This window comes from Dipodomys merriami, unplaced genomic scaffold (genome assembly GCF_024711535.1).
Source record: "Dipodomys merriami isolate MVZ:Mamm:240054 unplaced genomic scaffold, mDipMer1.0.p SCAF_12, whole genome shotgun sequence".
In the NCBI taxonomy this organism is placed as follows: domain Eukaryota; kingdom Metazoa; phylum Chordata; class Mammalia; order Rodentia; family Heteromyidae; genus Dipodomys; species Dipodomys merriami.
This window is the reverse complement of record NW_027202493.1, coordinates 22,665,656-22,689,938: the sequence shown is the minus strand read 5'-3', so window position 1 is coordinate 22,689,938 and position 24,283 is coordinate 22,665,656. Positions and strand designations below refer to the sequence as shown.

At 40.1% G+C, this 24,283-nt stretch overlaps 1 protein-coding gene across 2 annotated transcripts; it reads right to left on the bottom strand.

Annotated features, from left to right (window-relative positions):
* Positions 1–4,168: 4,168 nt before the first annotated feature.
* On the bottom strand, positions 4,169–24,058 carry Casp3 (caspase 3). Of its 2 annotated transcripts, none has more exons than XM_070016409.1 (7): positions 23,930–24,058; positions 15,551–15,618; positions 13,718–13,842; positions 9,929–10,057; positions 9,436–9,611; positions 8,780–8,900; positions 4,169–5,952 (listed from the first exon to the last, which is right to left on the bottom strand). In XM_070016409.1, exons 2-7 carry the CDS (start codon positions 15,601–15,603, stop codon positions 5,723–5,725), a joined length of 834 nt encoding a protein of 277 aa, XP_069872510.1. In that variant the 5' UTR covers positions 15,604–15,618; positions 23,930–24,058; the 3' UTR covers positions 4,169–5,722. The 2 variants fall into 2 exon arrangements, with proteins under 2 accessions (XP_069872510.1, XP_069872511.1); XM_070016410.1 differs by lacking the exon at positions 23,930–24,058 and adding an exon at positions 18,923–18,941.
* Positions 24,059–24,283: the final 225 nt, after the last annotated feature.

Here is a 24,283-nt window from a genome sequence, read left to right as displayed (position 1 = left end):
GTGAGAAAGTGAGTTTGGGACCTGGTCTTGGGGAAAAATAAAGCCAGCCTCCTCTGCCCAGGCAACCAGAGTGTCCCTTTTAATAGCTATAAGACTGCAACTAATGAATTGCTGTAATTTTCCCCCCAAATATGATTGTGGCCAGTTCCAACTAAGTGGTGGCCAGCCAGGGGGCTCCAGAGCTGGTGCTACCTAAAGTGCTGAAAGGGAGGGAAGCTGAGTCCTTCCACCTCCCCTCCCCCAAAGTCTTAGTCATAGTTTACCTGGAAGTTTTACATGCTGAAAAACAGCTTCCCGACAAACAGTAACTATAATGCACGTCAACTTGGAACTTCCTGGAATTTACTTTGTGATTTGAAATGATGCCTCTTTCCAACGAAGCTGCATGGTTGTTATTCATGAGTGACTTGAGGCGGAATTCACCTCAGGGTTTCAACACAAAGGAAGAGGGGAGGGGGAGAGAGACAGAGGGATGGCTCACAGATAAAAGTTCACAAGACTCTACCAATGACTTGGTTTTTTTTCAGTTTTAATTTCTTTTTTTCTGTCAGTTGTGAGGCTTGAACTCAGTCCCTGAGCCTCTTTGTGCTCAAGGTAGCGCTCTACCACTTGAATCACAGCGCTGCTGCCGGCTTTGAACCATGATCCTCAGATCTGAGTCTCCTGAGTAGCTAGGATTACACGTGTGAGCCACTGGTGCTCGGCTGATAAGCCTTTTCCCCTCTATAGCCTTCTAAAGGTTGTACAAGGGGATTATAATTTCATGGATCATCTAGTATCAAGTGTTTCTTGATCAGTCAGTCTTCCCATCATTCCCCTCCTCCTAGACTGATTTCACATTTTCCACTGCCTTCATCACAAATAGACATTGAACATTATGGCTATATTTATCCTCAGTTCCCTTTTTTTTATTAATCCACCTATCTTGGAGGTTTGTTTTTAGATTTTTAAGGAAATACATAAGGAAAGCCCACAGTAAACCACTTAAACATTTTAGTAGGAATAACTTTAAGGATGTAAATATATTAACACAGGCCCTGCCTCTGTTACAGTTTTTCCCTTTGTCCAGCGTTCTAAATGCTAATGAAAACTTCAATGATTACAATACTAACTGTGAATTACTTTTTCCTTCAAGTAAGAACCCAGAACATCTGGTCACCTCTAGATAAAATCAGAGAAGTAATGCTTCTCCCCGATCTTCAGTTCTGTGTATCCTCAGTTCTGTCCATCAACTGACTCAAAGCATGTAAACTGTGAGTGGTTTTTTTTTTGTATCATCCTGGCCTTTGGTACCAGATTGGTAAGACTACAGGTCATGTGTGCATACCAGACACATGCAAATCGGTTTTTTTCTCATTCCAGGGTCTCAAGCTCACATTAGGGGATGAGAATCCTGGGTGGAGGAGGCAGGATAAAGTTGTGCAGGGGAAGATTTGGTGCACGGATTGCTTCCACCACACATGACAGCACGTGGGCAATTTATGCTCACAGATTTATAAATAGAAGTGGTCCAACAGAAACCATTTGCAAATCTTATTCTCAGTCCCTTCCATTTGAATTTGCACCAGCAACCATCGCCCTGGAGCAAATGTTGAGAATAGACTAGCTGAAAGCAGGGAACGACTATTTCTATATGACACACATGCTGGTTAAAAATCAGAACCAACAATGTATTTTTAGATTTTGCACAGAAGCATAGTTATTCTTGTAAGCTTTTAAAATGGGCAAAAAGTCTTAAAGAGAACTGGAAGGTCAAGAAATTAAATGCTGTAAATGGACTCAGGATATGAATATGTAATAAACCCCGTTGAAGATGGTTAGATGATAGGAGAGTTATTTTACAGAATATCAGGGTTTTATCTCCTTGGCATCCTTGCTACCACCATCTTTCAAGTCTTGATCATCTCCAAATCTTGAGCATTTCTACCATCCCACAGGGCTCTTCATCCTCTATCGTCCACTTCTACTAACTAAGCTACTTTTGCTCTGGCCACTAATGGGGGAAAAAATCACTTTCTACACAGCCTTAGGTAGAGAGATGCTTCTTAGTTATAAGACTTTGATATATAACTTGTAGTAGAAAAGACATACATTTGGTATTGCATTTGATTTTGGTATCCTGGTATTGTATATGTTTATTCGAATTAGGGACAGGAAGGGGAACAACAGAATGGTGAAACAAAGGACAAGGGAGGAACTAATGCAACAGCGATATACACAAGACAACATGTTGGAAATGAACTGTACAACTTGGGTGGGGGGTGAGGAGGGAAAGTAGGAGAAAACTGAGGAAAGGGGTAACAAGGTTGACAAGAAATGTATTCATTACCTTACTTTATAACCGAAACCCCTCTGTATAACATCTTCATCTTCATAATAAAAAAAATAGAGGGAGAGCAAACACACACACACACACACACACACACAAACTTGTCTCAGTTCCTAGCCACAGAGCTCCTGAAATCTTCAGATGTCCTGCCTTAAGAGTGGCTGTTGCTCTCCATAGCCAACTCCTTTAGAACACATCTGAGTTTATGCTAATAAGGTGGATGTGGTCCCCCTAGATAATCTCAAGATAGGATTGGCCACCACCTGAATGACCAAATGATTAGAAGATCATAACTTGTCACCCAACCCTCAAAGCCTCAGGGAAAGACAAGGATGCCGGAGATTTTCTACACAAATTCTTAAGCAATGAGATTCAGAATTTACAGGTTGGTGAACATATCAAAGTGTTGGCATGCTGGGGCACCCAGAGAAGGTATGTGAGTTCTAAACTCCTCCTCCCCCCACCCCTTGACCTGCACATCTTTTCCACATAGATTCTCTTCTCCCTTCAGTACTCCCAATTATGTTGACTTACCCTTCTTAGGTCTCAGGAATATTAAAGTATTACTTTCTTTTCTCTCTACTATTTTCAGTCTTCCTCTCAATTGGATCCTTGACAGACTCAATTCTCTCCTACTCCAAAAAACCAAGCCAAACTAAAGCTCTTACTATAGTAGGTATTTCCTGCTGTTCCCCTGATCCAGAGTGTTTTATCTTCCTTAGAGCTGGGTTGATTTTTTTTTGTTTTTGCTTGTTTGTTTCTTTGAGGCAGGCTCTTACGTAGCTTAAGTTAAAACTCAGGCTAGTCCTGAACTTGTGACCTTCCTGCATCAGTCTTTCTTTCAAGTGCTGGGATTACAGGAGTGTTACCACCTCACCCAGCTTCAAGAACAACCTTGTATAGAATTTTGCACATGTGCAAGTATACCAGCAGGCAGATCCAAGAATGAGACTGCTATTTTAGAGTAAAGAATCTGATAGGTGTGGCTAGGTTTTTACCACATAGAATCAAACCATTTCATGCTTCCATCTAGGGGAGATTGTACCTCTCTCTAATCTTGACAACAGGTGTTAACACCCTCTGGAGATTTGCCAGACAGATGACACATTGTTTTGTCTGCATTTCTTTATTGTGATCGAGATTAACTTTGCTATCTGGGTTAAGGAATTGTCTGGTGTTTCTTTCTTTTTTTTTTTCTGTAGGTTAATGCCCTTTATCCAATTTTTAAAAATTGGGTTGCTAGTTTTTTTTTTAAATAACTGAGCCCTCTTTATGTAGCAGGAAGATTGGAACGTGCTAGATTTTCTGTAACAGGTCAGAATCATAGGGTTATAAAGAGGCTACTCTGCTACTGGAAAACAGCTACTCTGCTACTGGAAAACAGAAGATCCTCTCAATCTTGTTTCGGGTCTGAAAGGCATGCATTCATTATAGAAATAGAAGAAATTAACCACCTCAGTCCCATGTTTCTATACTTGTTTTTAAGGTACACAGTGAAAGGGAGTATTTCCCTGTCCAAGCCAATAGCTACCAACAGCTCACAGCCTGTACTTTTGCTTGTTTTCATTCCCTACTGTTCCTATTAAAAATCTGGGTTGTAGAAAATTCAAAAGATGGTCATATTTAAGGACTGAACTTATTTAGTTTTGCATCTTTCTGCAAGGAGCTTCAACACAGAAAAAGGCTGATTATTTATCAACATCTCAAACAAAATACCAGGTCAGAGCCTTGATGTACCCTCCTGGACTCTTCCAAAGTCAATTCTTGGTTATCAAGATTTTAACTTCTACTTAATAGCACAACCTCAAAACATCAACACAAAAGACTCGAACCCACCAGTGATTCTAAGTTTAAATTTATGTTTTGAAATTTAAAAAATGCAAAATAACAATTTAATAAAAATCGTCACACAGACACACACTTTAAAATGCCATTACATGCTATAGTTACTTAGAAAAAGTTAACAGATCTAATCAAAACAAAACAGTAATGGATTACAAATATGAGTTGTGTCTTTGAGGAAGAAACTCCTTGAAATGTCAGAGCCAGTAAGGAAGGGCTCAGCCCCTCAGGGAAGGAGGAAGCCTGGATCCCAGCTTCCTGGGGGCGCTGAGTTCAGACCTGTAGCTTCCTCATGCGCTCTGCAGCACTCTGAAGAGAAGCTTCCGGAGTCTGGATGCCTTCCATCCTTTCCACCCAGGTACAGTATAAACATTAGCATGCTGTTCCTTTTGATTGTAAACTTCAACAGAAAAATCACCGGCTAACCAATTTGACTACAAGTATTATTGTTTTCATTGTGATTCCCACCACCTCTGGATGAGCTCCCCTTCAGAAATTTGGTTACTTTATTACAGGGTGATTTATACCTTGGGACGTCCTCCAGGCCCTACTGTATGTGTGTCTGAAGAAGGCAGCTTGGTGGTCCTTCTCCAGAGCCTGGCTGGAGCTCTGTGTCCATTCAATAGGCTGAGCCCTGTTTTGGTCAGACTCCTCAAATTACAGTGCTCAGTAGGTCTATTTATCATTGTTTTCCTTATGCTCCACTATTTATTGTACAAATGGAATATTAGTATGTTCATGAAGAATTTCTTATCAAGTTTGAGGTTTTTTGTTTTTTTAAAAAAACTTGGCTGGTCTGTACATCTCACCTGATTTGTATAAAGACAGTGAGAATAAACATGCTGGTAGATCACCTTAGCACCTTATAGTCAGGTTTCTCTCTTAATGTTACACATTAGCCTTAAAAGAATCAACTTGATTTACTCGTATTTTCTCTCAAATAAATATTTAGCTTCTTTTTCAATAGTAAACATTTTTTTTTCCACAACAACATGCTCAGGAAAAACATTACAAAACCATGAGTTATGGTAACATGATCTAAAAATGCAGTCCATTCAATTCATTTTCCTAAATCAGTTTGAAAAGGAAAGTTCAAGAGTTTGACCAAGTTCCTGGATCCCAGAGTACTGAGACTCATGACTCCACATCTCCGTATCTATAGTATGACAAAAGCTAGGACTGCCCAGTTGTAATGTAGGGAGAGAGGATCATGAAATTCACTACTGCTGAGTCTTAACTTCCTTATAATTCCTTGATAATTCATAGCACAGGACCCTCAAATCTTCCTAATTATCAAAGACAGAAGTTTAATCGTGGCCTTTCATAATAATGGTACCATGCTCTGTATTTATTTGTTCCTATTCACATTCACTTTCAACTACCTGTGATTGAGTTTGAGGTAGTGTGACTGTGGTTCTGAGAAGTGGGTATGGTACAAGTATCATCTAGAGTATCACATGAGATTTAAATGGGAGGAAAGTAAAGTATTATCTACTGTCTTCTCATTTGGCATAGAAACTAAAAAGGAAAAAAAAGAGAATCAGCATCTCTTCAGTGATGGAAATACAGGTCTTTTGTGAGCATGGATACAATGCATGGAATCTGTTTCTTTGCATGAAACATGGAATCCAAGGAAAAGGACTCATATTCTCTTGCTACCTTCCAGTTAACCCGCGTAAGAATGTGCATCAGTTCCAGCTTGCTCGCGTAGCATTTCAGCATGGCACAAAGAGACTGGATGAACCAGGACCCATCCTTTGAATTTCGCCAGGAATAGTAACCTACAAAGCAAAATAGAACCAAAATACCACAGATATCTCATTTTCACTGGAAACAGAAATCACAGATGAACTACCATTGGATCAGAGTTTTATTTCTGCTCTCCCCTCCCATAGGGATGAACAGGTAAACATGCACATAATATAATGAAAAGTGGAGACATATAAAAATATCATTATAGGTGGTTTGGTGTTTTCAATTAGATTTTATTGTTTTAGCACTGGCCTAGCTAAGACATAAAGTGTATATGTACGTGCATACACTCCAGACTGAGAAATGAATGACAATTCATTTCTCTATATTACATCTGATTCAAGTATTATAAACACAAAGCATTAAAAAATCTGAAAGGTGGGGCTGGGAAGGTGGCTCAGTGGTAGAGCACTTGCCTTACATATATGAGGCTCTGGGTTCGATTCCTCAGCACCACATAAGTAAAAAGAAAAAAGCCAGAAGTGGCGCTGTGGCTCAAGTGGTAGAGCGCTAGCGCTGAGGGACAGTGCCCAGGCACAGAGTGCAGGCCCCACGTCTGGATGCGCCCCCCCCCCCACCAAAAAAAAATCAGAAAGGTGATGGCAATGCATTTACTGTACTTATTTGCACATTAACTATTAGACTCATTGCATTTAAAACAGAAGTACAGTGAATAGAAAGATGCCCAGAGGATAAAAGATAGCATATCAAGCACATGCTAAAATATTAAAAAAATACTTTTACCTTATATTTCCCAACTCTGATACACTGAATTAGTCATCAATAGTTGTATGATTAATATATTTATACACATGCACATCTGAGGGAAGCTGGGAGGAAGGCACAGAATCAGTGGAAAGCGGGTGAAAAAATACAGAAGCAAGGCCCATCATCTGCACTGGACATTGATGAAAGTGAACTAAGCAACTCAAGTGTGGTGATGGGAGGGAGGGAAAGAGAAAGAAAGAGAGGGAACAGGTGATATTAAGCAAAAGAAGAGAAATGTAGATATCACCCAATTTCTAAGAAATAGTTTTATTGCGAAAGTTCATAGAGGTCATAAGATTTGTAGATTAAGATAATGATGATTATCATTGTGAAGGTTAAAATGTATTTCTGACATTAGCTAAGTATAACTATGCCAGAGTACTGTGAAATTTATGTATCAATCTCAATAAAGAAATTTTTGGAGAAAAATATATTTATTTATATGATGACATGTAGTACCACAAAAAGGTGGAGGTAAGCAGCATATCCAAGTATTATCTTCTCTCTCTCTCTCTCTCTCTTTTCTCTTCTTTTCTTTTTTTTGGGTATAGGTGTTGGGGCTTGAACTCAGAGCCTGGGTGCTGTTGCTGTCCTTGAGCTTTTTTTGCTCAAGGCTGGCACTCCACCACTTGAGCCACAGCTCCACTTCTGGTTTTTTTAATGGTTAATTGGAAATGAGAGTCTCACAGACTTTCCTGGCTGGGTTGGCTTTGAACTGTGATCCTCAGATCTCAGTCTCCTAAGTAGCGAGGATTACAGGTGTAAGTCACCACTGTCCAGCTTGCTTGGCCTTTTCTGGTCAAGGCTAGCACTCTACAGCTTGAGCCACAGCTTCACTTTTGGATTTTTGCTGGTAAATGGGAGGAGTTTCTTGGATTTACTCTCAGGAGCTGGCTGGCTGAATTGATAGGATTATAGTCCTGAGCCACCAGTGCACTTCTACTTGTCCTAGATTAATCATGCTTATCTCCTAGCTCACAATCCAGAAATCTCCCTTGTCCACTAGGACATGTTCTAAGATGCTAGAGGAGGGCTGAATCCTATACACATTATGTGGTTCCCTATGTACACATGTATACACACACACACACACACACACACACACACACACACACACACACACACACACACACACACGTTAATGTTTTTTCCATCTTAGCTTCCCTTAGGCAGAGTGGCAAGAGCTTCTGCAGTTTGATATTTGACAACAAAACCTGGATGAAAATTCTTTTTCAGAGGCTTTTGGGGGCTCAAGAAGATGGATTTTACTACATAGGTTTCTTTACTTATGAAGGCAAGACCTTTCATCTCATTTCTGGACAAAGGGATGACTCATGACCCAGGAGGGAATGAGCAATTACACTATTCAGAATATTATCCAACTTAAAACTTCTATTGCTTATTTCCAGAACATTCCATTTAATATTTTCGGTCTGCAGTGAACCATGAGTAACTTGCAAACACAAAAGAGATCTTCTACTCTAAAATATTACATGGGGTGACTTCTGACTTAAGACTCAGTTTAGTATAGTGTACTATGTAGTATTAAGTCTATGAGTGGCTTGGGTTAGTTTTCTGATCTCTGTGGTTAAGGTACTGTACAATATAGACAGATTAGCTAATTTTTAGGGATATAAAAATCTTGATAGACTCTGGCTATCCAGTGATAGTCACACTATTGTTAACCTCTATAGTTATGACACACACACACACACACACACACACCCTACATCACATTTACTTTTGGTAACTTACACACACACACACACACACACACACACACACACACACACACACACACACACACACACACACACACACACACACACACACACACACACACACACACACACACACACACACACACACACCCTACATCACATTTACTTTTGGTAACTTTCTTACCAGGTGCTGTGGAATATGCATACAGGAAGCACACCCCCACACCCCCACACACCTACATCACATTTACTTTTGGTAACTTTCTTACCAGGTTCTGTGGAATATGCACACACACACACACACACACACACACACACACGCACACACACATCCCTACATCACATTTACTTTTGGTAACTTTCTTACCAGGTGCTGTGGAATATGCATACAGGAAGTCAGCCTCTACTGGTATTTTCTGGCATGGCATGTCATCATCAGTACCACTATCTGTCTCAATGCCACAGTCTAGTTCTGTGCCCCGGCAGGCCTGCAGGTTAGAAAGTCAATTTATATATATATATATATATATATATATATATATATATATATATATATATATATATATATGTATATATAATTTTATTTTTATTTTTATTTTTTGGGTCCAGTCGTGGGGCCTGAACTCTGGGCCTGAGCGCTGTCCCTCAGCTCTTTAACTCAAGGCTAGCGCTCTACCACTTGAGCCACAGTGCCACTTCTGGCTTTTTTCTTTTTGCTTATGTGGTGCTGAGGAATTGAACCCAGGGCCTCAGGCATGCAAGGCAAGCACTCTACCACTGAGCCAACTTTGTATTTTTTAAAAGATGCATATACACATAAATGTGTATCTGAGAAATGTAAGGACAGTGAAAAAAATAGAAGATAAAAGTCCAAAATTGAAATACACTTCATTCTTCCTAAGCAGTGTTTTAAATAAATACAAAAGTAGCCTCAAGACAAAAAAGTTCATCTACTGGATAATCTACAACAGAGGAAGTGAATCTGTGATTAATACTCCACCATGATGTTCAGTTGTAACTGACCTGAAAGATGAAAAGCTTAGGTTTCCCAGCTAGAGTTTTGCAATAATCTCCTCGGAAGAAACTTGTTAATTTTTTCAGTTCAACAGGTCCATTTGTTCCAAAAATTATTCCTTCCTCACCATGGCTCAGAATTACACAAATAAAGCTGCTCCTTTTGCTGTGATCTTCTTTAGAAACTGGAAAGACATAAGTAAGAAAAAAAATATTTCCAACTTTTTTCAACAATCTCAGATAAACTATGAGAACAAGATGATGAATTTTCGATGTTTTGTTTTGTTTCTTGATTTTTTGAGACAGGATCTTACTAAGTAATATAGGCTGGGTCTCCATCTCTTAATTCTTCTGCTCAGCTCTATGAGTGCTATGATTATAGGCATTAACTCCAAATGTGGTAGGATAAAGACACTACAAGGAGAACCCAACTTGGGCATAGTCAAATACCTGAAATAATTTTAGGGAGTTGGCATGAATTAAAATTCTTCTTATTTCTTACCATTATACAGTAATTCTACAATTTCTTCACGTGAAAGGTCATTTTTATTCCTGACTTCATATTTTAAGTTCAGGAATGTTTCTCTGAGGTTTGCTGCGTCTACATCTGTACCAGACCGAGGTGACATTCCTGGAACAGAAAGAATAACTTTTAATTCATTTGAAAAGAAGAGAATCACTTTGAAATGAAATGAATGACCTAGCAATTCACACAATCAACAAATTCTTCATTTTAAATGCTAAGAAAATTCTAATTAATCATGGTGATACAAAGTGTCTTTAGTTTTCTTTTTTTTTTTTTTTAGCATGTAAGACATTTCATTGTCTTTACAATGAAATGTAAAAGCTGTCTCAGTGCTAGTGCTTCAAGGATAGCTTTCACAGAGCTTGGATGGGAAAAAAACCAGAAGCAACTTAAATATCCTCCCACATAGGGGCTTGTTAATAAATTAAGACATTTACATAACAGAATACTAGGTTGCCATTTTTTGTGTGTGTGCTGGTGCTAGGTGGGCTTGAACTCAAGGCCTTGACTCTGTCTCCGAGCTTTTGCATTCAAGGCTAGTGCTCTACTACTTTGAGACACAGCCCCACTCATGTTTTCTGGGAGTTAATTGGAGGTAAGAGTCTCATGGACTTTCTTGCCTGGGCTGGCTTTGAACTGTGATCCTCATATCTCAGCCTCCTGAATAGGTAGGACTACAGGCATAAGCCACTGATGCCCACCTAGGTTGCTATTTTTTAAGGCAAAAATTTGCCATAGGACAATGGTCATTGTTTCAAAATGGTTTGAAATTCAAAAAAGAAATTTGTTCAAGGGGAAAGTTGGTGTTAGGTCTACACACCCAGGTCTACAGCTTTTCGTCGTTCTTTTCTAATGCCCCCCACATAATGGACAGATTTAGTACATGATGCACTCAGATTAAGAAATGCTGACATTCTGAGGGAAACACGCCTGAAAATCTGTATGAATATTAAAGTATCTATCTTTAAAACATATGGAAGCTGGGTTTGGTGGTATACATTTGTAATCCCAGCACTCTGGAGGCTGAGCCATCAGACTAAGAAGAGTTCCAGAACATCATGACTTACATAGCAAGACTGTCTACAAAGCAATGAAAACAAATGAGAAAGTGAATACTTTTCCCTTTCCCCTCCAGACTTCTATATTCATCCAATAGAAACATACAACAACAGCAAAAAATCTTGTTTCTGAGGAATGTGTCAGTGCTTTTTTTTTTTTTTCTCTCTGCTAATCTTTAATTTTTAAAAGTTCTGTTATGTGCATCTGAAGTTAAAATATACTCCTGGAGGTGCTTATAAAGAATGGCTGAGGCTGATGTGGTACTGTGTGAAAGATGGTTGAGTTCTGAGGCTGGTTTGTTCAGCTACTTTATAGACTAGAAAGCCTTTAAGTTTCAAGCTGATAAAAGAGCTCACTTTAAGACAGAAGTCAGGCCATTCAGCCAATATTTTTCAGAAGAAATATAATGACAAGCTTCAGAAAGAAAAGAAAAAAGAAAGAAAAGGCAAAGAAAATTGTACAGGAAGAAGATATTATTATTGGCAATAGGAGGTAGAATGTAGGTAAAATCTTTAAAAAAAATCATAAAACAAAAAGAAATGAAGCATTTTGTCTGTTATTTCATAGTTAAAGTTGGTATTTCAAGTTACAGCTAGGAAATGGAGGTGTGGCTCAAGTGATAGAGCACCAGCCTTGGGCGAAAAAGCCAAATGAGTGTGCATACATGAGTCCAAGCCCCAGAACTGGCTAAAACAAAATCAAGTTATAGCTAAAGCAATCAACCTAATGCTGTGGAAGAGTTATAGCTAAAAGCAATAAACATAATGCTGTGGAGGTTTAGTACCCGCTTCCAACTATCATTCTGACTCTTTCAACTATTCTACAAGTCCTGGTGATTTTTTCCTGGTGTATCATGACTTCCTCCCAGATCTAGTTTCTCAAATTAAAAAATTAATTCTAATATAATTACTAGCTACTTCAAAGAATGATCATAGCTTCATCTTAAAGAAAAATAGGAAGATTGCCCAAATGCTTATTATTACAGTAAGTTATACAAATTAGACAAAAAGTATATTTAGAACATACAGTCATATACCCACTAAAATGACAGATCAGAAAACTACATAGCAACATCAAAAATGCTTATATTAAGTGGAATAAGCAGAGTGCTACACTGTATGCATGTTATACATAAAATAAAACTATCATCATAATTACAAGCAAGATAATAAATTAACTTTTGGGTATTGTGAAGGGTTTTATTTTCTATATTTTTCTATATTCTCTTATGTGCTTAGGCCATACTGAACTTAAAGAGAGCCATTTCAGTGGGAGAGACAGAAAAACTGAGAATTAAACTCCAGTGAATGTCTAGAAATGAATCTATCAGTAATACCACCAGAGAATGAGATATGAGGATCAAGATATAAAAGCAACCAGCAATGGGCTCTTATCTCTAACCAACAAAAGGCCTAAAGTAGAAGTTCCGCTCAAGTGGTAGAGCACTGGCCTTGAGCAAAAAAGCCCCAAGATAGCATGAGGCCCTATTCAAAATTTAGGGAAGAAAGAACAAATATCTGACCAAAGCTTAAGGGAAAAGCTTCTTCAATGTGCAAGGTCTCTGTCTTCCTCATAGGCTCTGAGGAAAGGGCAATCAAGCAAAGATATAAGGAAGAAAAACAGAACAGAGGGTGGAGTAAGAGCTTGCACTGGCGTCACAGCTGGGCAGACCAAGGCCCAGCCTGCAGCCCTCAGCCCCAGACCTGATAGTGAACTACAACCCACACCCACACCCCACTCCCCCCCTCGTGCCTGACAGGTTTCCAAGCTCTCAGCATAGAATCCTAGCTACTTTTCAGAGTTACTATTCAAATAAGGAGATGCCCAGTAGGTTCTGGAAAGAATTCAAACAAGACAATTTACTACTTGTCAAGAACTTTTCACTGGTATAAAAGAGGAGAGGGGAAAGAAGGAAGGGTTGCAGATACAGAAGTGAGGCTCACAGATAGGGCTGGCTGTCAGAAGTGGGGCTATACCTTAAGGCTCCCTCCTCCTCCCTTCTCTTCCTTCTTTCTATTTATAAGTAGAACTCTGTTTTCTCCCCACACCCTGTTCCACGTCTTAATTAGTAACTGTAGAGTTTGTTCAAAACAACTCCTCCCCCTGTGCACTCCTTACTCTCAGGTTAGGAAACCAGATCACAATTAAAAAGTAGTTGTAGCTGGTCATTGTAGTTCATGTCTGTAATTCCAGCTACTAGGGAGGTGGAGCTCAGGAGCATCAGCGTTAGGGTCCAGCCTAGGAGTTAGTGGGATACCATTTTAATAAGCTGAGTGTGGTGGCGCTGCCTGTGATCCTAGCTACACAGGAAGGAGAATCTGGTTCTAATGTCTGTCCTGGGCAAAAATATAACAGTATTCTGGAAAAACTAAAGCAAAAGTGAGTTAGAGCATGGCTCAAGCTGTGCAGTACTACTGCCTCCCTCCCCAAAGTAGTGTAAAAGCACAGAATGGAGACCAGCTACGAACGAAACTAGAGATCCTACGAAACTAGAGATCCTGCGAAGGGAAAGCCTACAAACACATTTCCTCAGTTCATATGGCATTATAGAATCTGAAGGGCCCTGCCTTCTCTCTACTTGATGGTTTACTTCACTAATAATTCTAATAACTCACTTCACTGACCAATACAATAAACACATCAGTATGGCTTTCTATATCAAATCAAATACAAATGATATAGGACAAATCATGTTAAGGTACATACCTGTGCTTTTATCAAAGTTCTTATTATTAATTATTATACATACACCCATTTCAGGATAATCCATTTTGTAACTATTATCCAAGGATATGCCAGAGTCCATTGATTTGCTGCCATGGATGATCTTTCTGTATGGAAATCAAACAACAGGTTACAAAGGGAGAAAGGATTACTCCATGAATAAAACTTTTATGACTCATAACAACAGTTAACTTTTGCTTAAGACTATATACCAGACTTTGTGCTACAGATTTTTCCTTGTTTAAATCACAACATTGGGTGTCATCTCTAGCACATCACATACAGATAGGTGGATACAGTTAATTAATTTCACAATGACCCACTTCAGGGTTAAGGCTGAAGGCTTTCCTTTAGGTTTTAGTAAAATTTCATCAAACATACTTTATAATTTAACATTTTCTGATAACTTTATGAAATAGTTCATTTTCAAGGTAAGAGTAAAATCTCAAATTACCCTGAGATGATTGGAAACCACTAAATTATTTGTCAAACTTCATGAGCTGAACAAATTAGGGTCACTAAAACATTTTCTTAAAGGGTATTAAAGGGAAGCTGGGACAGGAGGATCTCCAGTTCAAAGCTGGCCTGTACTATCTGTCTATCTCAAATCATCTGAAAGAAAAAAAGAAAGAGGCAAGGAGACATTAGTTCAAAATCCTAAGAATAGAATAATAAAAATGGGCCTCAGAAATAAACTCTGATTAAAAAAAAAAGACAATAAAATTATAAAAGACAACCATTGTCCATCTTTGTGGAGTACAGTATGAGATTTTACATTTGTGCTGATCACCTCAAGATACTTAATGTCACACAAATTCTCACACAGGTAGTAACAGACATGGATTAAATGGAGATTATTTGAGGTTTAGTTTGCTCTTCTTTTTTTTTTTTTTTTTTTTTTTTACTGTCTGCCAGTTATGAGAAGCAATACTAAGCACAAAAAAGAAAATAAAAGAACAATGAAGGATAAAAGATGATCTTCAACAAGGCAGATATTCCCAGACTGAAAAACTAGAATTGCATTTTTGTCTTAAAACCTATAAACAAGAGGTGAAGACACAAAACCAACCTCTCTGTGTAGTGACTTGGGAAAGTTCACAATACCCTGAGGGATGTGTTCTGTCTGGGAAGGGTGGAGAGGAGGGGAAAGGAGCAGAGTCTTTCTGTTTCTTTTCTTTTTTTTTTTTTTTTTGGGTTTGGTCATGGGGCCTGAACTCTGGGTCTGGGCACTGTCCCTCAGCTCTTCAGCTCAAGGCTAGCGCTCTACCACTGAGCCACCTTCCCAGCCCGAGTCTTTCTGTTTCTAGGGACTAGATTCCAATTATGGCTCCATAAAACTCACAGGGTCTATTAGGTCAAGCATTTTCCTTTCTTCTTCTCCATTTCATGAGGAGGTTGAGAGACCGGAGCTTAAGTAAAGTCAGAGAGCTGAGGTAGAAAGTGAGTTTGGGTTCTGGCTTGAAAGTTTGTATTCTTTCTTTTTTATATGTGTCAGTTGTGGGCCTTGAACTTGGGGCCTGGGCACTGTCCCTGAGCTTTTTCACCCAAAGCTAGCACTTTACCACTTTGAACCACACTGTCATTTCTGGTTTTCTGGTGGTAAATTGGAGATAAGAGTCTTACAGACTTTCTTGCCTGGGCTGGATCTGAACTTCGATATTCAGATTTCAGCCTCCTGAGTAGCAAGGATTACAGGCGTGAGCCACCAGCACCAGGCTAGGCCTGCGTTCTTTCCACCTCCACATTCCTCCAAGTCTTCTGTACTACGCATACTCATCTTTCTTTGACTACACAGGATTCATTTTTAATACTCACGTTTCAAAAGTTTTAATGGATTTTGAATCCACTGAATTTTCAGAGTTCTCCATGGCTACTTGTCTTAACTAGAACATAAAGAAAACAAAAGTTAGTGAAGACAGTCAGCCATTATAAAACCATAGCATTAATCACAGTGGTTATTTCTCCGAATATTCTTCATTTGCCTGTATTGTCTGATTCCTGTCAGACCTGGGGAGTAGGCTCATTTGCATAAAGTTTAACTCCTCCTCCCTTCATTCTTCCTTAATTGGTGATTTTTTTTTTTTTAAATTCCCAACTGCAGTATCTCTGCCAGCTGAAGAGACTGCAGTTTCTTTCCATTACCACACAACAAATCAGGTCTTCATAGGAACTCAGCTTCCAACTCAACAGAGTTAAAACAAAATCCTAAAAACTTTCCACAATGGCATACTTCACATAACACTTTATTGCAACGGTTAAATTCCCAAGAGATTCTGTACCAAACCACCATATAACTTTATTCTTAAACTGGACTTTACAGTTCCAGCTTCTCATGTAGAGTGGTGGAATGGCCTAGGAAACCTAAAAGTAAAACCTAAAAGCTCTTTCATCTCAGCAGTACAACTACATGCACACGGTAAAAAGTCTTTATAATCAAAGCAGTTGCCACTTCCTGTATTATTAGGTTTGCTAGGCATTTCATATTACTCTTCCCAGTAATTCTAGCCAGGAAAGTCTAGTAATTAAGTCACTGTCACAGGTCACAGACACAAGACACAGTCAGGAGCCCTTTGCCTTTATGGGGCTGAGGGAACTAGCCCCTGACTACTTTTCTTTCAAGAGTTCCACTAGATATTCTCTAGCTTTCCAGAAGCAAAGGTACTTGTTATGGTGGTCTCTCTCACTAAGTTACATAGAGGAAAAAGTAAGCAGAGAAAAGCATGTGCACATGTGTGCACTCGCATGCACACGCGTGCACACACACACACACACAGAAATCCTAAATGAATTTCTCTAGACTCTGGAAGCCCTGCTTATGTCAAATATTTCAATCAAAATACCTTTAACCTCACTCCTGTCCTAAAATCAGAAATACTATAGACCTACTTCAGTTTTTTCTTGTTTTTTGTTTTTTTTTTTTTTTTGCTGGCTAACTGGAGATAAGTCTCACAGATTATTCTGTTGGGCTGGCTTTGAACTTGATCCTTAGAAACTTAGCCATGGATTATAGCAGGATTATAGATAGGCATGAGCTACCAGCACTTGGCTTCTGCTTTTTAAAATTTGTAAATTGTAATGCAATGTAATGCAATGTATTTCAAATATTTCTGTTTGCAATTGCACAGTTCATTCAGTCACACTGTTGTGCAGACTATTCCCTCCAGAACTTTATTTTCCCAAACCAAAACTGTATTAAGCTTCTCCATGAAAGGTTTTTAGGAAAAGGTAACTCTCTCCTCTCTCCCTTTCCCAAAGCTCCCACAGATGGGAGAGTTATACCTTCATCTAGCCTGTGTTTTGTATTGCTATGAAGGCTCTTTGCTTTTCTACCATGTTCCTTCCTATAGGTTTTCTAGATAACCACAGGAGGTTGTGAGCATACCTGAGCAACACCATCTTTTAGTCAGTTATTGAGCTTTTAGAAAGCACATATTTTATATCAGGAACCATTATGAGTACTTTGACAAAAGACAAGATAGAGTTCCTACCTTCAAGAAACTCTCATTCTAGAGAGGAAAAGTGGTTACAGATTGATAGAGTCTGGTAGGAGCTATGAGAAAATAACATAAAATAGGGTAGCCCAGGCAATAATCACCTTTGGTGATTAACCTATATCTAAATAATATAGAGACAGCAATTAGAGGTTGTCCTTCTTGGGGAAAGGCCAGCAAGAGAGACCAGTTTGATTAGTTTATCAAGGAGTGGAGGGAGATAACAAAGGAAAGATAAGATATCATAATGTCTTTGGAACTAAGAAGATCTTTGATTCTATTCTACTTTTGGTTTGGTTTTGCTTTCTTTGACACTGGGTCTCAAGAAAGTCCTAAGCTGGTCTTGAACTTCCTATGTAGCCCCCAGCTTAGCTCAAGATCATCTTATCTCTGCCTCTTCAGTGTTCAGATTACAGGCATGCGCTATCACGCTCAGCTATTATTGGAACACTTTAAGTGGAAAAATAAACAGCATGCTTAAAAAAAAAATCACTTTGGCTGCTGAGTAAACAATCAACTATAGAAAGTCAGTATGAAAACATACAGAAGTCTTTTGGAATAGTCTAGGCAAGAGACAATGAGATCTGGGGATGATCAAGATTGGAGATGTACAGTGATGCTGTAAGACTGTATATATGAGAGGTTAAATACAACTTACGTAAGGAAAAGCTTGAGCCTCCCTCAGTAAGAACAGAGACAGCTCTTCACTGCAATTAACAGTTTTAAGCCTGCAATTAATGTTTCAGTCTTAACTCAAGTAATTACCATTTGACTATTTCCAATATTAGGCAAGAGACAGATACTTATCTTTTAGTAAAGTAGTCGGTAGCTAAAAGAAAAAATAATACTAATTCTTTTAGGAGTTAACAGAGCATCATCCTATTTGATGAGGATTTCTCAGGAACAAATTCTATTAAGGTACTTTACTTCCTTCATTATCAGCATGTGAATGATACATATCTTCTCAGTTATCACTTGATCTTAATGAAAATTTGACTCTGGTAAATAAGGTCATCTAGCACCACACATGTGCACACTTGCTCTCTATTTGTCATGGATTTTCCCCATATGACACACTCAGTTCTCACTTGGGAGCTGAGCTCTGCTTCCTGCTGAGCTCCCTAAAGTGGTACACTTAGCATTACATCATCCCCATTAGCTAATGCCTCGCTGAATATATATTATTCTAGGGCTAGTGATCTCATCTTAGAAAGCCAAAATATTACCTCCTAAGGGAAATATTCACTGTCCTCCATGGTTACAGGAGTTTAGGCTTTTGTATTTTCATTTGACAACGAACATTGTCAACTGTAGAGAAAATACACAATAGATGCTTAAAAGCATATATCCTGGCACGGCCATGGCTTTAACATTAATTAGTTCTTGCTGTGTTGATGTATGTAATTCTTTGCACCAATTTAAGATGCTGACAGCAGAAGGAAAAAAAAATCTAACGATATTACAGGGAATTTGTAGAAAACCACTGACTGATAGGAACTGATTAGATAGGAACTTAGGACTTAGGCCTCAAAATTCTCTACTTTCTACCTCTCCTGAGCACTGAAGATATAACAGATATTCAAAAGATTACATACGTTGTCAGAAGAAATTTACTGTCACTCTGAAGTAGATATTTAAACATTTCAAGCTGTGTTTTCCTAAAGAGGTGAAAAGCTGGAATATTTTCCCTACTTACATGATGGTTAGCCAGTAATTCATTGCAATAGTAGGGGTAAAATAGAATAGATTATCTGTGGAATTAAAACAGAGGAATGAAAATTAATTTCTAAGATTGAAATCTCTTTCTTAAGCTATACTATGTTAACATTTTGATATAAAGGACAAACAGCTTGTTATGTAAGAAGGAGCAGTATGAGAGTTTTCTATGGTAGGGATTTGTAAATGAGATGTTAAATGAGTCAAATCAGTTTTAGTGAACCTTGATGAAGAAATCTGTCCCCAATCATTATGCAGTTCCTGGTGTCTGTCCTACAAGGAAATGCTGAGGTCAGGAATAAAACTTAGTCTCTGCTCTAGTGATTTTTGAAATCTCAGAATGAGATAGAAGAATCAACATGGTTTATTTTCGAACATTTCCATGAATATACTTTCAAAGATTTAAGAGTATGATTTACCAAAAGAGCAGCCAAAGAAAGGAACAAAATCCTTCTGCTCCAAGCTTACATAGGCTAAACACTGAACTAAAAGATATTTATTTATTTATTTATTTAGGTGTCAGTATTGGGGCTTGAATTTAGGATCTGGATGCTTTCCTAGCTTTTTTGCTTATGAAAAAAGAAGAAGCCAGGCACCAGTGGCTTATGGCTATAAGCCTAGCTACTCAGGAGACTGAGATCTGAGGATAGCAATTCAAAGCCAGTCTGGGAAGGAAAGTCTGTGAGAACTCTTAACTCTATAAACCATTCAGAAAACCAGAAGTGGCACTGTGGCTCAAGGGGTAGAGTGCTAGCCTTGAGCTGAAGAGCTCAAGGACAGTGCCCAGGCCCAGAATCAAGCCCCATGACTGACACAAAAAAAAAAAAAAAAGAGAGAGAGAGAGAGAAAAGAAAAAAGTAGAAAGCTCACACTTAAAATCCTACCTACTCAGAAGGCTGAGAGCTGAGGATCATGGTTTGAAGCTACTCTGGGCAGGAAAGTCCAGACTGAGACTCTTATCTCCAATTAGCTACCAAAAAAGCTGGAAATGGAGCTGTAGCTCAAGTGTTAGCCTTGAGCAAAAGACACTCAGGACCTGAGTTCAAGCTCTAGGACCATTCCCACCCCCCCTAAAAAAAAGGGAAGCCACAGTGGCTTTTTGGTGGTTAATTGGCTTTTTGGTTGTTAATTACAGATAGGAGTCTCAAAGACTCTCAGACTTTCCTGCACCAGTTGGCTTTGAAGTGCAATCTTCAGATCTTAGCCTCCTGAGCAGCTAGGATTATGGTTGGCAGAGCCTACATATATGAAGAGCCAACTGAAAGAGCACTTACTCTATCTAAGCAATGAAAAAAATAGAAAAGATGATTATGGTGTATCTGGTGCCACTGGGCAACTTACTTCTAAATGCAATGCACAGGTTTCCTGCTAAGCATTCCATCTACATTGCTACTTACTTCCATACAAAAGGTAGAGTCAAGTCCAGTATGACTTCTGGGAAGACTCTATCTCTGTGAAACAACTGATTACACTCATTGCCAACCAGTGAGAACTAAGTCTTAAAAGCAGTTTGATTTCCAGATTAAGTAAATGAAACAGAAAGCACTCTTGTTGAACGATAGATTGGGTAAGAAAAGACTTTAGTTGAAATGTAGTACAGGTTGTACCCAATCTGTCCTATCTGGTGTCTGAATTTCTTTGGGGACATATAAAAAATAACTGAACTGGTAAGACAAGACATGCTTAGTGGTAGAGTGCTTGCCTTGCATGCATGAGGCCCTGGGTTTGATTCCTCAGCACCACATAAGCAGAAAAAATCAGTAGTGGTGCTGTGGCTCAAGTGGTAGAGCGCTAGCCTTGAGCTGAAGAGCTGAGGGACACTAGCCTTGAGCTATAGAACTGGGGGACAGTGCCCAGGCTCAGAGTTCAGGTCCCATGACTGACAAAAAAAAAAATAGTTATCATAGGTTTTTGCTCATAGGTGGCAGTATACAGGTATATATGTATATGTGTGCATGTACATATATGTATATGCATGTCTGCCCATATATTTCTCTCCATGGGAAGACATACATATATCTCCATGGGCAGACATACATATACATATGTACATAGAATACACATATACCTGTATACATAACTATGTACATGGATAAACATAGAATATATGTCTAAGGGACTACTTAGGAAGTAGAGGGGTTAGGGGAAAAATAAATGTACATATATGTATACACATACATATATATACATATATAATTGAGATTCACTGTAATTGTACATAAAAAACAGTATAAAGAACCTCAATGAAATGTGATGATTGGTAGGGGTTGGGGGAAGAGAAAAGACAGCACTAGTGAGAGAGCATTGGGCTAACAAGGGGGAAGGAGGATAACTGTGGCTGAAATAGATTGTTGACATAGACGAAAGTGAAACCTAATGAAACTTTATTAGGAAGTGGGGAAGAGAGCAAGGCCAAGTGATAGACCGTTCAGATTGGTTGTAGTAAGTTGTACACGTGCAGGGAAATGTCACAATGAAATCTCCCCTTGTATAGGTAATGTATGCTAATAGAAAAAGGGAATAAGGGCTGGGAAGTTGGCTCAGTGGCAGAGCGCTTGCCTTGCATGCCTAAGGCCCTGGGTTTGATTCCTCAGCACCACATAACGCAAAAAGAAAAAAGCCGGAAGTGGTGCTGTGGCTCAAGTGGTAGAGCGCTAGCTTTGAGCTGAAGAGCTGAGGGACAGCGCTCAGGCCCAGAGTTCAGGCCCCACGACTGGATCCAAAAAAAAACAAACAGAAAAAGGGAATAAAATTTCATTGTCATAAAAAATAATCATTGAACTAGCTATTATTGTCACTGGGCTTGGTAAAGTCAGTCTTTCAATACTTAAAATGCAACTTAAGGGAAAACACTCAAACTGGAAAGGAAAATTAAACACAGAATATGCTAAGTTCAACTGTAATATAGGAACAAATAAAACCAGCCTTTTCTCTGGCATGGTCTACAGAACCAGGAAGATGCATAAGTATGCAGAGCATCTGACTTTGTGCTACAAATCAGAAAAAGACATGATACTTTGTGCAAGAGTTTGGTCTTTTTACTTTTCCCAACTGAAGCCAAGCTTATATGTATGTGGTGACAATAGCACAAAGTGGCTAAGCACATTCTGATACTTACTTATCTAACCAGCTTGCTTAGCATCTCTGGTAGTTGCCATAAGCACTGCAACTATTACAATACTCCCATATTTGATTGCTAGCATTTTTTAATCCACATGTATTAATTCTAAATTACTATGTAACTGTAAATCAACTTTGTGTGTGTGTGTGTGTGTGTGTGCGCGCGCGCGCACATGCGCACGCATGCAGAACATAGGTTCTGGACCATGTCCCTTAGCTTTTTTGCTCAAGGTTGGAACTCTACCACTTGATCCACAGCTCCACTTCCAGCTTTTTGGTGGTTAAGAGTCTTATGATTTTTCCTTTCTAGGCTAGCTTCAGTGACCCTTAGATCTCAGCCTGAGTAGCTAGTTTACAACGTTGAGATACTGTAGCCTGGATAAAATTTGACTTTTTTAGATAGGGAATAGTCATTAAAAAGCATGTTACTGTAATAAAAGCCAGTGGACAAGCACTCACGTGTGTCAGGATCTAATTATAAGGAAATGGGTCAATAAGGTACACCATGATAAATAAACTAGTCTCGGTATTTGCTTACAGCGTAGTAGGAAAGATAGTAAATATGCAAATATGAAAGATGTGGCACATTCCTGTTAGGAAATGTCTGGTGCAAAAGGATAGGAAGACTTACTTAACCTTGGAGCTGTTAAATGAGAACAGACTCCTAACTCGTTCCTACTTGTAAGTCAATTCTATGGGGAGAAAGAGAATGCAAAAGAACTCTAAGCAGAGAATAGGTAAGAAGGTAAGCACATATCTATTCAGAAACTGAAAGGACACTAAGGTAAAAGATAAGACAGAGGAGGTTATTCAGGACCCAATAAACGTTTGGCCTTGTTAACTAGGTTAAGGGATAGGGTCTATTCTATAGTTTCACATTTAAAGAATAGCCTAGAGAGGTGTAAGTTAAGAGAGCCCAGCCAGGAAGCGGATGCACTTAGCACAAATTGGCAGAAACCAGAGATGGACAGACATGCACACATGCACATGCAGGAGGTCTGCAAGGGTCTTGTGACTCATTGTGGAAGAAATGCGGTAGGGGAGGGGGAGCGGTGAGGAACCGTTGGATTCTGGGTGACGCTTACTAAGAAGGGGTTAAAGTCCCAGATGTTCAAGTTAGGCTTGAGAGCAGACCGACTAAGAACAAGAGTGACCTGAAAGGCCCTCTAATCCAACCTGGTCTGAGATGCCAAGGCAGCTCCTACAGTGACTTGGACCCAACAGAACAATGAGAAGGATTCACGACTTCAAAGTGCTTCCAATGAGCATCTTGAAGGAACTACAACACAATCGATCCCCGAAAAATCCAGGTCCCAGACACCTAGAAGGTACCAGACGAAACCTTCCTGCCATAACGGGAGGCCTCTCGCCCTGGGGCCATGTTTCCCTGAGCCTTTTCCCTCACTCCTCCCTTTCCGATCCACGCCTCGGCCTGCAGCCGGCTTGTCTCAGCGTGCACCGGGCTGCCACCAGCTTCCTGGGCTCGGTGGCTCTGGCCTATCCACCGCTGCACCCCTAGGTGGTCTCTGGATCCGAGGCCTGGCCCGCTGGAACCCAGGCCCTGTACCCTGTTCCTCCGTCCGGCACCCTGACGCCCCGCTCTCCAGGCTCCGCGGGCGGCACTCACCGCGCTGCCCACCTGCCCGGGTCTCCCGGTTCCTCAGCCCCAGACCCCGCTCCCCGGCTGGAGCGTCACGCCGCTGCCTTCACGGCTCGCCCCGCAGAACACTGAAGCAAAACAAAGGATCCGCCGCCCGGAGGGCCTGTCTCCTCGGCTTCCATCAGGCAGCTGCAAAACCTTGAGAGGATGAGGGAACCGGCCTAGGAAGCCCGCGAAGGGGGCCAGAGGGGTGAGGGTCGCACTCACCGCTCAGATCGCACTGATCCACCGAACTGCAAACACCGGCTCGCTCGCCTTAGGCAACTTGCTGCTTCCAGCTAGGCTTTAACAAGGGAGCAGCTGGTAGAGATGAGTGACTAAGTAGGCCTCCTCCAGAAGCCACGCCCCCTCCTGCCAGCCACGTCTCGGCAGGCCACGCCTCCTGCTCCGCCAAGCCACGCCCTCTTTTCCTGGTCCCTCTTCCCCTCTCACTCTCCTAGGTCTCTTCGTCTCCTCAGCCCCGCCCCGTTCCGGCCCCGCCTCCTGGAGAACGCCACTCCCCTCCAGGCTCTGCGTGGAGCTCGCCTTCCGGTTGCGGTAGCTCCGCCCCACGTTGGTCCC

Bases quoted from the DNA above. Each gene is read 5' to 3' on its own strand.
- Casp3 (XM_070016409.1), bottom strand. From the start codon at position 15,603: ATGGAGAACTCTGAAAATTCAGTGGATTCAAAATCCATTAAAACTTTT. The intron at 10,058-13,717 runs GTATGTACCTTA...TTTCTGTTCCAG, and splicing joins GAACTTTGATAAAAGCACAG to GAATGTCACCTCGGTCTGGT. The intron at 5,953-8,779 runs GTAAGAAAGTTA...TTTGCTTTGTAG, and splicing joins TGCATATTCCACAGCACCTG to GTTACTATTCCTGGCGAAAT.